We start from the raw sequence: 11,821 nt of genomic DNA, 5'->3' as shown, positions 1-11,821 counted from the left end.
TGACTCACATTTTGTTTTCTCCTGTGTTGAAACATCCTTGAGGTTTTTTTTTGTTTGTTTGTCTGTTTAACTCATGACAATTACTCTGGGTGCTTAACAGTCTTCTCTTTTCTCTTTCCATCCAGCAAAAAAGATAACAAAAGGGTACATTCCAGAAGTTTCTCCTATCACGGGGGGGGGGGGGGCAGAAGTGGCCTGGGAGAGCTCTTTTTTTCATAGAAAGCCCCAGGTCGCCCTCTAGACAGCCTGCGCCTCTCTCCTCTCCTTCTCTCCGAGCTGGGAGCTGGGAGCTGGGAGCTGGGAGCGTGGTCCTTCCCCGTTGACTGCCCTCTCCCAGCACTTCCGTGGCAGGCAGGAGACTAGAAGATTTATCCTGGGGACCCGGCCTGAGAAAGACCTACTGCTACGGACAATCTGAGTTCCCCAAGGAAACACACAGCAGAGGTGCTCAGCTTAGGGTGCACACAGAAATCAACTGGGGTGCTTCAAAAATGCTGGTGCCAGGGTCCCCCCGTCCCCCCCCACCCCCCGACACAGCTCTGATTTAATGGTTTTGCAGGGACGGCGGCTGCAGCGCCCTTCGAAAGCTCCCGGCGTGGTTCTAACCCGAAACCACGTTGCGCGCTACTGCCCTCTAGCGGGGCTCACGGTTAACCAGCACCATCCCCAGGCCCGGGAGCTTCCGGTCTGATTTTTGATGCCCCTCCCCAAAATAAGAGTAGACAAGCGTCACCAGACACCTGAGAACAGACGAGACCAAATCAAACATAAAGCAACTTGGAGGACCATGCAGAAAGTACATACGCTGTGTTTTTAAAAAATCATTAACATCCTCAGAAAAATGGAAGAAAAGATACTGAAAATATTGAAAAAAAAAACAGGATGCTATTTTAAAAGGAACATTGAGAGAACAAAAAAGAGCTCTCAGAAGTTAAAACTATTATCACAGAAATAAACTCAATAGAAGGAGTAGAGGATAAAACTGAGGAAATTTCCCAAAGAAGTAGAGCAAAAAGCCACCTCAAGGCTCCAGCATCCCAGCCCTTCCTCCCCGGGCTAGCAGGGCCCACGAGGAAAGACATGGGGGGCGCAGACCCTTGGTGGCCCTCACTCCCCCTCTCTCCGCGGTGCTGAGTGACACCCAGCGCTGCCTGCTGGCCCTGTGCCTGGGGAGAGGGGTCCTGCCCCAGCAGCTGGAGCTGGTGAGAGCGTCGGGAGGGGGTGTGGGGAGGATCTCGGGGGGGAAACCCCGGGTGAGCGTGCCCTGGGCTCTGTGCAGCCTCTGCTGGGTGGGCCGCACTCGGTCATGCGCGGGGTTATTCCCTGCGTTGGGTTCCCACCTTGTGCCTGGCCCTCTGTGAGGGCCTCAGCGCCTGAGTTAGCTCGTGCAGGTGGCCTGTTAACAGAACTCAGTGGCATTTCCCAGAGGGGTGACCCCTCCACACAGTTCACAGATTAACAGATGAAAAAATAGCGGATGGGTATCCAGACAGGGCAGGGCATGCAGAGGCTGGGAGTATTGGAAACCAGACACCAGCCAGTGCAGGGAAGTGCAGTGTTTGGGAATATATTACTTGGCACCACAGTTCTGCAGGGAGCAAGGCCCCAGGTTCTGAGTCTCAGTTGTTGGGGTTGGGCGAGCAGCCCCAGGCTCCCACCCTCAGGGTGGGTTCCACTGACCCCGGGCTTGGGAGACCTGTCTGTTTATTCTGGGTGGTTCCTTGCAGGTGGCGAGCATCTTGGGGCCAAACTTCAACCAGATGGAAGAAACAACCTTCTCTCTCCCCTGGCCGTCCTCTCCTCCCTGCAGAGTGAGGATTTGGTCCTCACCCAGAGCCTGTGGAGAGCTGAGGGCTGCAGCTGCAGGGGCCGGATACCAACTCACCTGGGACCCTGACGTGGTGCCACAGCTGTCTGCTCTCTACGTGACCCTCGCAGGGCTTCAGCCGCTGGCCGACCCCAGCCCCGGGGCCCGCCAGGCCGATGCCTGAGAAGGACGCCATAGCCTCCCCCAGTATCCCAGCCGTCCCGACTCCAGGGAGCTGCCGGCCCAGAGCCTCCGTGCAGGGCTAGGACGCAGCCGCCCTCCGGCGGCCACAGGTGACTGTGGGTCTCCACCAGGACTGGCTCACACACTCCCCTCTCTCCGTCAGACATTGGTCCCCGTCCAGGTCTGGAGGCGCACCCGTTGGATAAGGGTCCTACCTTGGATCAGAATTCTTCTCTGAGAGGCAGGAGAGGCTTGTTCCAGAACAGCCTGGCCGCCAGTCACCGCTAAACCACCGACAGCTGTGCAGCTCTAGGGCTCGTGCTCCCCTCTTGGTGCTTCCTCCGCCTGTAAAATTACCCCCGGGAAAATGGGAGATACGAATTCCTAGCTCACAGGATTGCAGTGAAGATTTTAAGGAACAGTGCCTGGCCGTCAGCTACTACGGTATGATGTTACCGTTAATAATAGTATCACACTGTTCTGCAAGAAGCTCGACCTTTCTTCAGCTTAACAAAGGACTTGGAAAGTCTCCCCTTACACTCAGCTTCCTGCAGCTCTCCTTCAGCCTCAGTTTTCCCATCTGTAAAATGAGAGCGATGGGTCAAACTGCTCCGGTGTCACCCAGCTGCACACTGGGGTGCGGAGCAAGGACTGGGCCTGTTTGTGTGAACAGTGGGGGAGCGTGCGCGTGCGCGTGCGTAGGGGCGTGCACCGGAAGCAGCGGAAGAGCCTGAGGACACATCGTGGACGGCACGCCAGAACCAGGGTCCCCAGTTCCAGCTCCGTGTTCTTAGCAGAGCACCTAGACAGAAACGAGCTAGTAATGGCATTTCAACCCAAAAGACCTGGATCTGAGCACAAATCCTAATTATCCTTATGACAAGTCTAAACTACTTGGAACAATCCTTAAATAGTCCAGAGGGCTTCTTAATCTGAATCTCTAAAGTGAGAAAACAGCCAACTGAAGTGCCTGCAGAAACAGGGTGGTGGTACACAGATAATCATGGGTAGAGTTGAGGGGAGACATGATGCAGTGGATACTCTATCCCGTGAAGGAAGAGGCGCAAGGACTGGGGCAAAGGATGCGTGGAGAGATACCGACCAGGCTGTGTTTCAGAGGTAAGAGGGGTAAAAGGAGGCCAGCTTCCAGTGATGTAGGTTTTCAAATAAACCTGCTCTTGTAACTAGAGATCGGTAAACTCTGTAGAAGGCCGCATAGTAAATATTTCGGCCTCTGAGGGCCATATGGCCTCTGTCAAAAGAATTCCATTCTGCTGTTGTAGTGCGTAAGTAGCCAAAAATAATATGTAAACAAATGAGTGAGGCTGTGTTCCAATAAAATTTTATTTATGGACACTGGAATTTGATTTTCATATACTTTACACATGCCACAAAATATTATTTTGGCTTCTTGCAACCTTTTAAAAATGTAAAATCTATTCTTAGTTCAAGGCTGTACAAAAACAGGTGTTGGGAGGATTGGCCCACAGACGAGTTTGCTAAACCTGGGTCAGAGGTTGAGAGATCTTCCCGCTGATTCTCCAACATGCAGATTGTGAACCTTGTTAACTGCAAAGGCCGCAGCGATATTACTTCCTCTATTTCAGCTGTGTCATTATTTTTAACGTATATCCGTTCACTCCGTTCAAGCATTTGCTCGGCACCTACTTTAATTCGGGTGCTGTGCACAATCCTTGGGATGCGGAAGGAAAGCCAGACGTGGCTCTTCTCTGAGGTTCTTAGTGTTGGCAAAGAGACCCAGTTAAATATCGGAGGTGGTGGATGAAATCCTTGTAGTAGATTCTTAGGGCTGCCCTTTTAACAAATTACCCCAAATTGGGTGGCTTAAAACAACAGAATTTTATTCTCTCACAGTCCTGGAAGTCAGAAGTCTGAAACCAAGGTGTCAGCAGGGTCAGTTCCTTCTGGAGGCTTTGAGGGGGAATCTGTCCCAGGCCTCTCTCCCAGCAATTCTTGGTTCCTTGGCTTGCAGACACATGGCTCCAACCCTGCCTCCATCTTCACAGGCCTTCTGCTCTGTGTCTATTTCCTCTTCTTTCCTCTTACATTGTGTTTAGGGCCCAGTGTAATCCAGGATGGTCTTATCTCCAGATCTCTCACTTAATTTCAGCTGCAAAGACCTTTTTTCCAAATGAGGTCACATTTTCAGGTCCCAGGTGCACAGATCTTTGGGGGAGAGACTATTGAACACATTACAATCCTCTTATTAGAAGGTGTCTAGAAGGGCATGGCTAGTGTTATCCCCAAGGATTCGTCAAGGAGATGACACAGGCTGGTGGTCCCTGAAAGATGAGAGTTGCCAGACGGATGTGAGGGAAGGATGACAGGCTCAGGGGCCAGTGGACCTGAGTTACGGAAGTGTGACACCGCATGGAACAATTTGAACAGCACACGGTGGAGCCTGGCTGGAAGCAAGGTACAGAGTGGCAGAGTGAGACAAAGGCCAAAGAGGTAATCAGGGATTCCAGCATGAAGGGCTGGTCCTTGTGATTAGGCCTTACTTACCCCAAAGGTCTTGATGGAATCCTCTGGGATTTCCTCCCATAGTTAACCGTTAACTGTACCATAGCTCAGATACTCTTCTCATTAAACCAGTATGGCTGGACTAGACAAACATTAAGCAGCTTCTCCCAATCAGGACACTTAGATTTCATGAGTAAGGCTTTATGATCTTAAAATAATAGGCACGTGAGTTTCCTACCACTAGTGACACCCTGGCCTTCAATTTCTCCTGGGAAGTCCCTCCTCCACTCACTCTCCGCCCAGTATCACGGGCTGTTCTTCCCTCCACACCCTAGTTGCTACCTTCTTGCTTCTGGGCGGTACCAATCAAGCAAGAGTAGTCTTCCTTCTATGACTACATCCAAACAAGAGTAGATCAAGGATAAAAGTCACATAATGACAAGGTCACTAGTCTTACTGCACTTAGCTAGATTTTAAGAGCAATTAAATAAAGAAAAAAAATTAAAAGACCTAGTTCTCCCCCAAAAGAATCATGTAATTCTTATGTAATGTGTATATGCACTCCATAAAAATACACATGGGGGAAAGCTCGAGAAGCCTAAAAACAAAACATCAGTAAACCAAGCCACACTTAGAAAAATGAAAGCTGATTTTTATTTTATCATCAACAGCCATTCTTTAAACATGAACATGCATACGTAATATTCTACGCACACATCACAGTTTTTAACGTTAGTTAATAAAGGTTAAACACACAACATACATCCTTACAAAAAAAGTCAAAATGCAAACTTAAAACTTTAAACAAAAGTCTTACTAATTTAAAAAAAGTTTGTGTTGGGTACCATTTGTACAACACAGTTAATTTAAACATTTTCATTTTGGCTGCACATGAAAAAAGCGGCAGTAGAAAATAAAGTCATTGAGGGTTTTTAAATAGCAGAATAGGCAGTTTTGCCATGCAGGAGAAGCAATATTAAATATTAGTTTTCAAAAAAAATCCACATTTAAAAATATTTAGTTCAAGTCACAGAATTTTCCTCAGTAGAGACCCCAATGCAATGCATAATTAGCTGCCTTAGATGGCCTGTTTGAAAGGACAATGTCCCTTCAGAGTATAACTTTACTGATTTTGGCACAGAAATGAAGTCTTAAGAACAAGAACATGATTAAAAAAGAGGGAGGAGGAACAGAGGAAAGAAATAAAAAGCAAGAGTAAATGAGATAGTAATTGCAATCACTAAAAACTGTGCATTCTCAGTCACTGCAGAATACTGTCTTCTGTCTACAGCAGGTGCTTATTCCAGAACTGTCATTGCAGCATGGATTTGATCTGCTTGGAGGTAGTCTCATCATTCAGATGTTTTGTTGTGTACCTAAAAGTGAAACGCATCCATTTCAGGGAGTTAAAGAGACAAACAAACAAACAAACATAACCCGCATCAGGCTCTACAATTATGACAAGAGGAGCAACGAGCCAGGCAGTCTTCAGCTCACAGATCATGCCCCTTCGTTCCAGCTTTCACCCTCTTCAGGGCCTGCTGGCTTAAGTTCCCAACCACCTTTTAAACAGAAAATCCAACAGCTGTTGAACTTATTTAGAAGCACCTTGTTGAAATGATCTAGTTAAATTCTAAAGTAAACAATTAGCTGTAATTTCCCACGCAGGGAAGATAATTGTTGCTCCACATCAGGGGATGACAAATTATAGCCTGTGGGTCAGATCCAATCCACCACCTATTTTTGTCTGGCCTGTGAGCTAAGCATATTTTTACATTTTTAAATGTCTAGGAGAAAAAGTCAAAAATTAGCATTTCATGTTAATATATATACAATTTTACTGGAACAGAGCCCTGTTGATTCATTTAAGTATTGTCTATGATTACTTTCTTCCTACAACGGCCAAGCTGAATAGCTGTGACAGACACCACATGGCCCACAAATCCTAAAATACTTGCTTATTCTTTGGCCCTTTACAAAAAGGTTTGCCAATCCCTGTTCTATTCGGTATGTAAAACAGTTCCACTACTACAGTTCTGTCATACCCCAAACTGTTTAAATTCTAAGTGCCTTATTTCCAGGCAGATGTGCTTTGCTATAAGCAAATATAAGATATATTGCTATAAGTGAATGCAAATTAAGAACCTAAAAAAGAATCATTAAGAGTGATTATTATTTTATAAGAAGATTCACAATTGGATCCTTTTTAATAGCAGAAATTCAATAAGCAGGCCTACAATGTGTCAGGTGTTGTTCCAGGAGTTTACAATCTAGCAGAGGGAGAAAGATAAAATTGCAGAAGGGGCATTAGGAGCAGAGGAGGGAAGTACTGGACAGGGCCTTGGAGACTAGGTCATGCAGAAACCATGGGCCACAGTGAAGAGTTTGGAGATTATTCCGAGGGCAGTGAAAGCCAGTGGAGGATGCTGAACAGGGCAGGGATGTGTGATTCCACTCTGGCTGTTGAGGGAGAAGCGCAGGGAGGAGCAGCAGAGGACCAACCAGGGGCTGGGACAGGGTCTCAGGGACCAAGACTTGGACCAGATTAGGAGCAACGGAAACAGGTGCTCAATGCCTGAATGTGGGATATACTTTGGAGATAATTCAGACAGAACTTTAATACTGGATCAGTTAATTTGACTTACAAATATAGTCTTTAAGAAATGCATCATTTTAAGCAGGTGCACACATAGATGGTCTCTCTGTGTCAAAGAAATTTAAACTCAATTCTTGTTAGGTTCATTTCGAATCAATTTAAAAACTGAAAAAAGTACCTGAACTCAAGAAAATCCTTAAAGACGTAAATAATATGCTAATTAAGTGGTAGGTGATGTAGCAGAGACTTAACCTTTCTGTTTTATTTCCCAAGTGCAGATAAAGTATACATAGCTACACATAATCCCACTGACGTCAGGAAATAAGAAATTTCAACATCCATCTCTTCATTTCTATTGTTTCCATCTCCTTTAAACAACTGGGTAGTGGAAAGAGCCAAGTAACATGCACAACAAAGAACCTACTGTGAAGTCCTGCTACTGAGCAGTAGCCTGTGCCCGCCCCAGAGTGGTGACTGCTGTCCTCTCTACACAGACACAAGCTCTCATCCCTCTGGAGGGATGTGATCATGAGCTTCAGCTGCTCTCAGATCCTTCAGGACAGAGCCAACCAGAGGCATGTCCCAGCACCACTCTCACCGAGACAAGGCCAATGGCATCTAATGTGTGAAAATAATGTGTCAGCACGTATGTTGTTATTCCACTTTATGCACAAACACAAAGGCCTTTTCCAAGTGCCTATGACTATTCTACTGAAAAAAAGCAACTATGATTTACCTTTATTCTTGAACTTAATAAAGAAGGCAATTACCTAGCACTGAACCTGAACTCCCAGCTCTAGCTCGCTCTCTCTCTCTCTCTCATGATCAAAGGCACTTGGTTCCAACTCTCCGCCTGTAAAATGTAGACGTGGCTTGTTGCTTTCTCTTAATCACACATTATAAGCTGGAGGTATTTTATCATTACTACAGAAAAGCATTCAAAATAAGCAGCATATTTATGTGTGCAGTTAAACTCCTATTTAAAAATTGGCTCAGAGGAAAATGATGGAGGGAGCATCTCTAATAAACTGGCTATTCACTAAAAAAGAAAACAATGCAGCAAGCATGTGTTCTCTTTTGTAGAGGTGGAAATAACAACACTTGACAGCACTTTGGGGATTCCGAAATGCTTTCTTAACAATATCTTCTTAGCTCTGAGTGAAGCATATTAAGGGCTACGTTAATTTAGTTGAAGCAGTGTTTCTCAAAATACCAGTACCTATATCAGATTGGGTATTTATTTGTAAAATGAAGTGCCTGAGCCCCACCCCAGAACTAACACAGAGACTCTCTGGAGGTGGTAATCTGGGAATCTGCATTCCCCTTTCCATCCAGATGATTCCAAAGACACTAAAGTTCAAACTCATTGTAAACCCAAGGCTCAATGACAGAGCATCAAGTATATGGGATTTCAAGAACAAAACGCTGAATCTGAAAATAGATTCCAACATTTATTAGCTATGTAATCTTTAAGTCTCTCAAGAGCTTAAGGTATATGATGGAGACAGCCCCCCATCACCCCACAACCACCACCTCCCTTACTAAGCTTTGGCAAAGACTCAGTAAAGTCACACACGTGAAACTGCACTGTAAATTTACAGTGACATAAAAATGCTATTAATTATAATCACGACTACCTTGCAACAAGTATACTTCTCAGGTGAAAAATAAGAACCAGAAACAGAACGTATGTTTCACCATGGACAAAAACAGTTCAAGAGCTGTCTCCACAACAAACCTTTATTTGCTGATCTCCATTATATGCTTGGATAGAAAACTTAAAACTGACAGGTGGCTCTTGCCTCAGTGGTGCTTTTCTTCCCCTTTCCCTCAAACACAGATTGCTGTATAGGAGGCTTCAACCCCCTCACTCACCGCCACTGCCCTCCTTTGCCCTACACTGAACTGCTTTTAACTTTGAAAAATAAAAGTGAACTCTAGGATTTTAAATTAACGTTTGAAGCACAGTCCCTTCAGGGTAAAGAAATACATAATCCTAAAACCTCCTAGGCTTCTATTACCTCTTACTTTAAAAAAAAGATTTCTTGTCACTTGCTGGCTTTGGAAGAGTCTAACCAATCAGAGAGAAGAGGGGTTGAGAAAAAAGTCAGGCTGACTGGGACATAGGGGGTCCTCAGGAAGGGATCAAGGAGGAAAGACTCACAAGAACATCAATCTTAGTAAAACCAATGAAAACCTCTAGATAAAAAATCCCCAAAACTTAAGGTTTTTGATAGGCTTATGGTTGAAACAATTTGACACTATAAGGATTTTTGTTGTTCCACTATATTCCTTAATCATTCTGGTATTCATTTAGAATACGTCTCCTTTATTCAGGCAGTCACTGCTCAGAGGATACTTTTCATAATCTTAATAAAATAGTTTGATGGTTCCACTCAGCTGAAATGACACAACACAGATTTTGCTTTATGATGTACCAGGTGTGGTTAAGTATTTAAAAGGAATAATAATCTGTTTTTCTCACAAAACACGTGGGGAGTATATACTAAACTGGAAATCATTCTATTCTATTCTGTGAACTACAATGCACTGAAGTGTTCATGTAATTTTTGTTCAAACACAAAATAAGTAACAAGCAAATCATCCTGCATGTTAGGAAATTATACTACTGACTAAATCTCTATAGTCAAGATGTTATAATGTGCTGAGATTTTCATTTAAAAATACTCCAGGGTTCTTAGGCGTTTCAGTAACTAAATCAACTAAGTCCAAGCTGAGAGGACACCAAATAATGACTACTTCATTGTCATTGTAAAAAATACTACACAACATGCACAAAAATAACAGAGATCTGTACTGTGAACACAGAAATGTAATTACACTATTCTAAGGGGAAAGTGCCAGTTATAAAACAGTTTGTATGGTATTATATTGTAAAAAGATAACTTATACAGAGCTATGACTATACACAAGTGTTCAAAACAAAAACAAAAACCTATGGAAGGATATATGCCAAAATGTTAATAGTGGTTTATTTCAAAATAGTTAGGTTTCAATATTTTTCTTTAAATTTTCCGGTTTTTTTAATTTTTAAAAAATTACTTTTATTAAAAAAATACACAATCAAGAAGGGCAAAAAGTGAAAGCCAAACTCAAGCAAAGAAATGAAGCTGCTATTCTAATTTGTGCATGCGCGCGTGCGCGCACACCCACACAGAGACACACTCTTCATTAAAAAAATATTGGAACCATTATTTAAAAGCAAGATTAACAATAAGCAATATGAAAGCCTCACATTTCTAATTTGAAAATTTATATTCACATCCCTTGTGCTAGTCATATTTTGAAGTGTTTCTTACATAATTTATACATATGTATCTGTATATATACACACCTGAGAGCATTGAGAAGACCTTCTACACTATTAGGAGGTTGGTCCTTAAGAACTTTGATACAACCTTTCATCTAAAGAGAAAAGGAAACAAAAAAGGTGAAACATCTTTTTTTTTCATCTAACATTTATTCTCAAAATAGTAATACTTAAACCAGCAGTATAACAATGGAACTCGTGAAAAATTACACACGAGATGTCAAAATAATTATTCTTAGAATAGGGGAGAAAAAAATCCATCCAAGTGTTATTTTCAGTTTGTCAGTCAAGCAAACTTTTAGGGAACCAAATCAGACAAACTGAAGCACCACCCACACCAATGAGAAAACTAAGGGTTTACTAAGGGCGGACTTCCTGGAAAAGGTGCTGAGTAGCCTTTTAAAGGAAGGAATAGACACACTGGTAAGGAAAAGAGGCGCCTTCTAGGTAGCTGAACACCATGACGAAAGTAAGAAAGTTCATCACACACAGAGGACAGCATTTTGCAGAGCTGAGATGACCCGCACTGGAGAATTTACAGAGGGCCTTGAAGGCCAGGATGACTCATTCGGAACTGATGGAGATGGCAGCAGGGACTTGTTACAGGCTATTAAAGAAGGGAACAACTCAATGAAGATGATATGTAAGGAAGATGAGTGTGATTATTGTGAAAAAGCACATCATAGTAGAAATACCGCAGGCTTTGGAAGCCATGGAGATATGGGTTCAAAATCCTGATGTGCTATTAATTCACTAGCAATTGTATTACAAATCTCTCTAAACATTATTTCTCTATTAGTACAGGGGAAATAACACCTACATCCTAAGAGCATTTTCAGAGTTAAATTAGAGAATAAACGTTAAAATTCCTGGGACACAGTAATCACTCAATAAATATTAACTTATTTCTCTTTATATAGGATAGATACGAATGAAGGCAGGCAGACAGACTAGAATCAGTAACCTACAAATGAAATGCTAAGAGCCTGAACTCGCTGGGAAAGGGAAACTGGAAGACAATTCTAACTGAACACTGGTTATAATTCTTATGAACCAGACATAAAAGTGTGAGGAGAGAAAAGGTGAAAAACCCAGGCTATAGCCACCAATTATGATCACTGGAGGGAGGAGGGAAAATACATTGTCTTCCATTTTTTTCACTGGGGCGCCTCTATGAGCTTTTAATATACATTTGGAAGTAAATCTTTCGTTTAAAATGGCCTCTGGCCAAAGGAATGAAAGCATATAGTTAAAAAAAAATTCTGTGTCTGATTATTTATAGATATTGCCAAATATGCAGAAGTACCTTGATGAGTACTGAGGTTTCCCTACAAGGAGATCTCTAGAAGACAGTAAGTTATCCTTCAGTCATTCTACTCCCTCTGTGTACTAGGTTGTAAGAACTACCACAAGAGAGCAG

The 11,821-nt window shown here is 43.3% G+C and overlaps 1 protein-coding gene across 13 annotated transcripts in view; it reads right to left on the bottom strand.

Annotated features, from left to right (window-relative positions):
• Nucleotides 1-5,100: 5,100 nt before the first annotated feature.
• The window catches only part of CYRIB (CYFIP related Rac1 interactor B), a 135,354-nt gene continuing 128,633 nt past the window's right edge, over nt 5,101-11,821 (bottom strand). For all 13 annotated transcript variants that reach the window (XR_004315261.1, XM_032468135.1, XM_014563012.2 and 10 more), the window contains 2 exons: nt 10,426-10,496; nt 5,101-5,850 (listed from right to left, as the gene is read on the bottom strand). Coding sequence is in view for 12 of the 13 variants with exons in the window: in XM_032468135.1 (XP_032324026.1) it covers nt 5,787-5,850; nt 10,426-10,496 (135 nt within the window). In the remaining variant the exon portion in view is untranslated. The remainder of the gene's footprint in view (nt 5,851-10,425; nt 10,497-11,821) is intronic.

The sequence above is a fragment of the Camelus ferus genome, chromosome 25 (assembly GCF_009834535.1).
Source record: "Camelus ferus isolate YT-003-E chromosome 25, BCGSAC_Cfer_1.0, whole genome shotgun sequence".
Lineage (NCBI taxonomy): Eukaryota > Metazoa > Chordata > Mammalia > Artiodactyla > Camelidae > Camelus > Camelus ferus.
The sequence above is the reverse complement of the archived record's forward strand: the minus strand, read 5'-3'. Positions and strand labels throughout refer to the sequence as shown.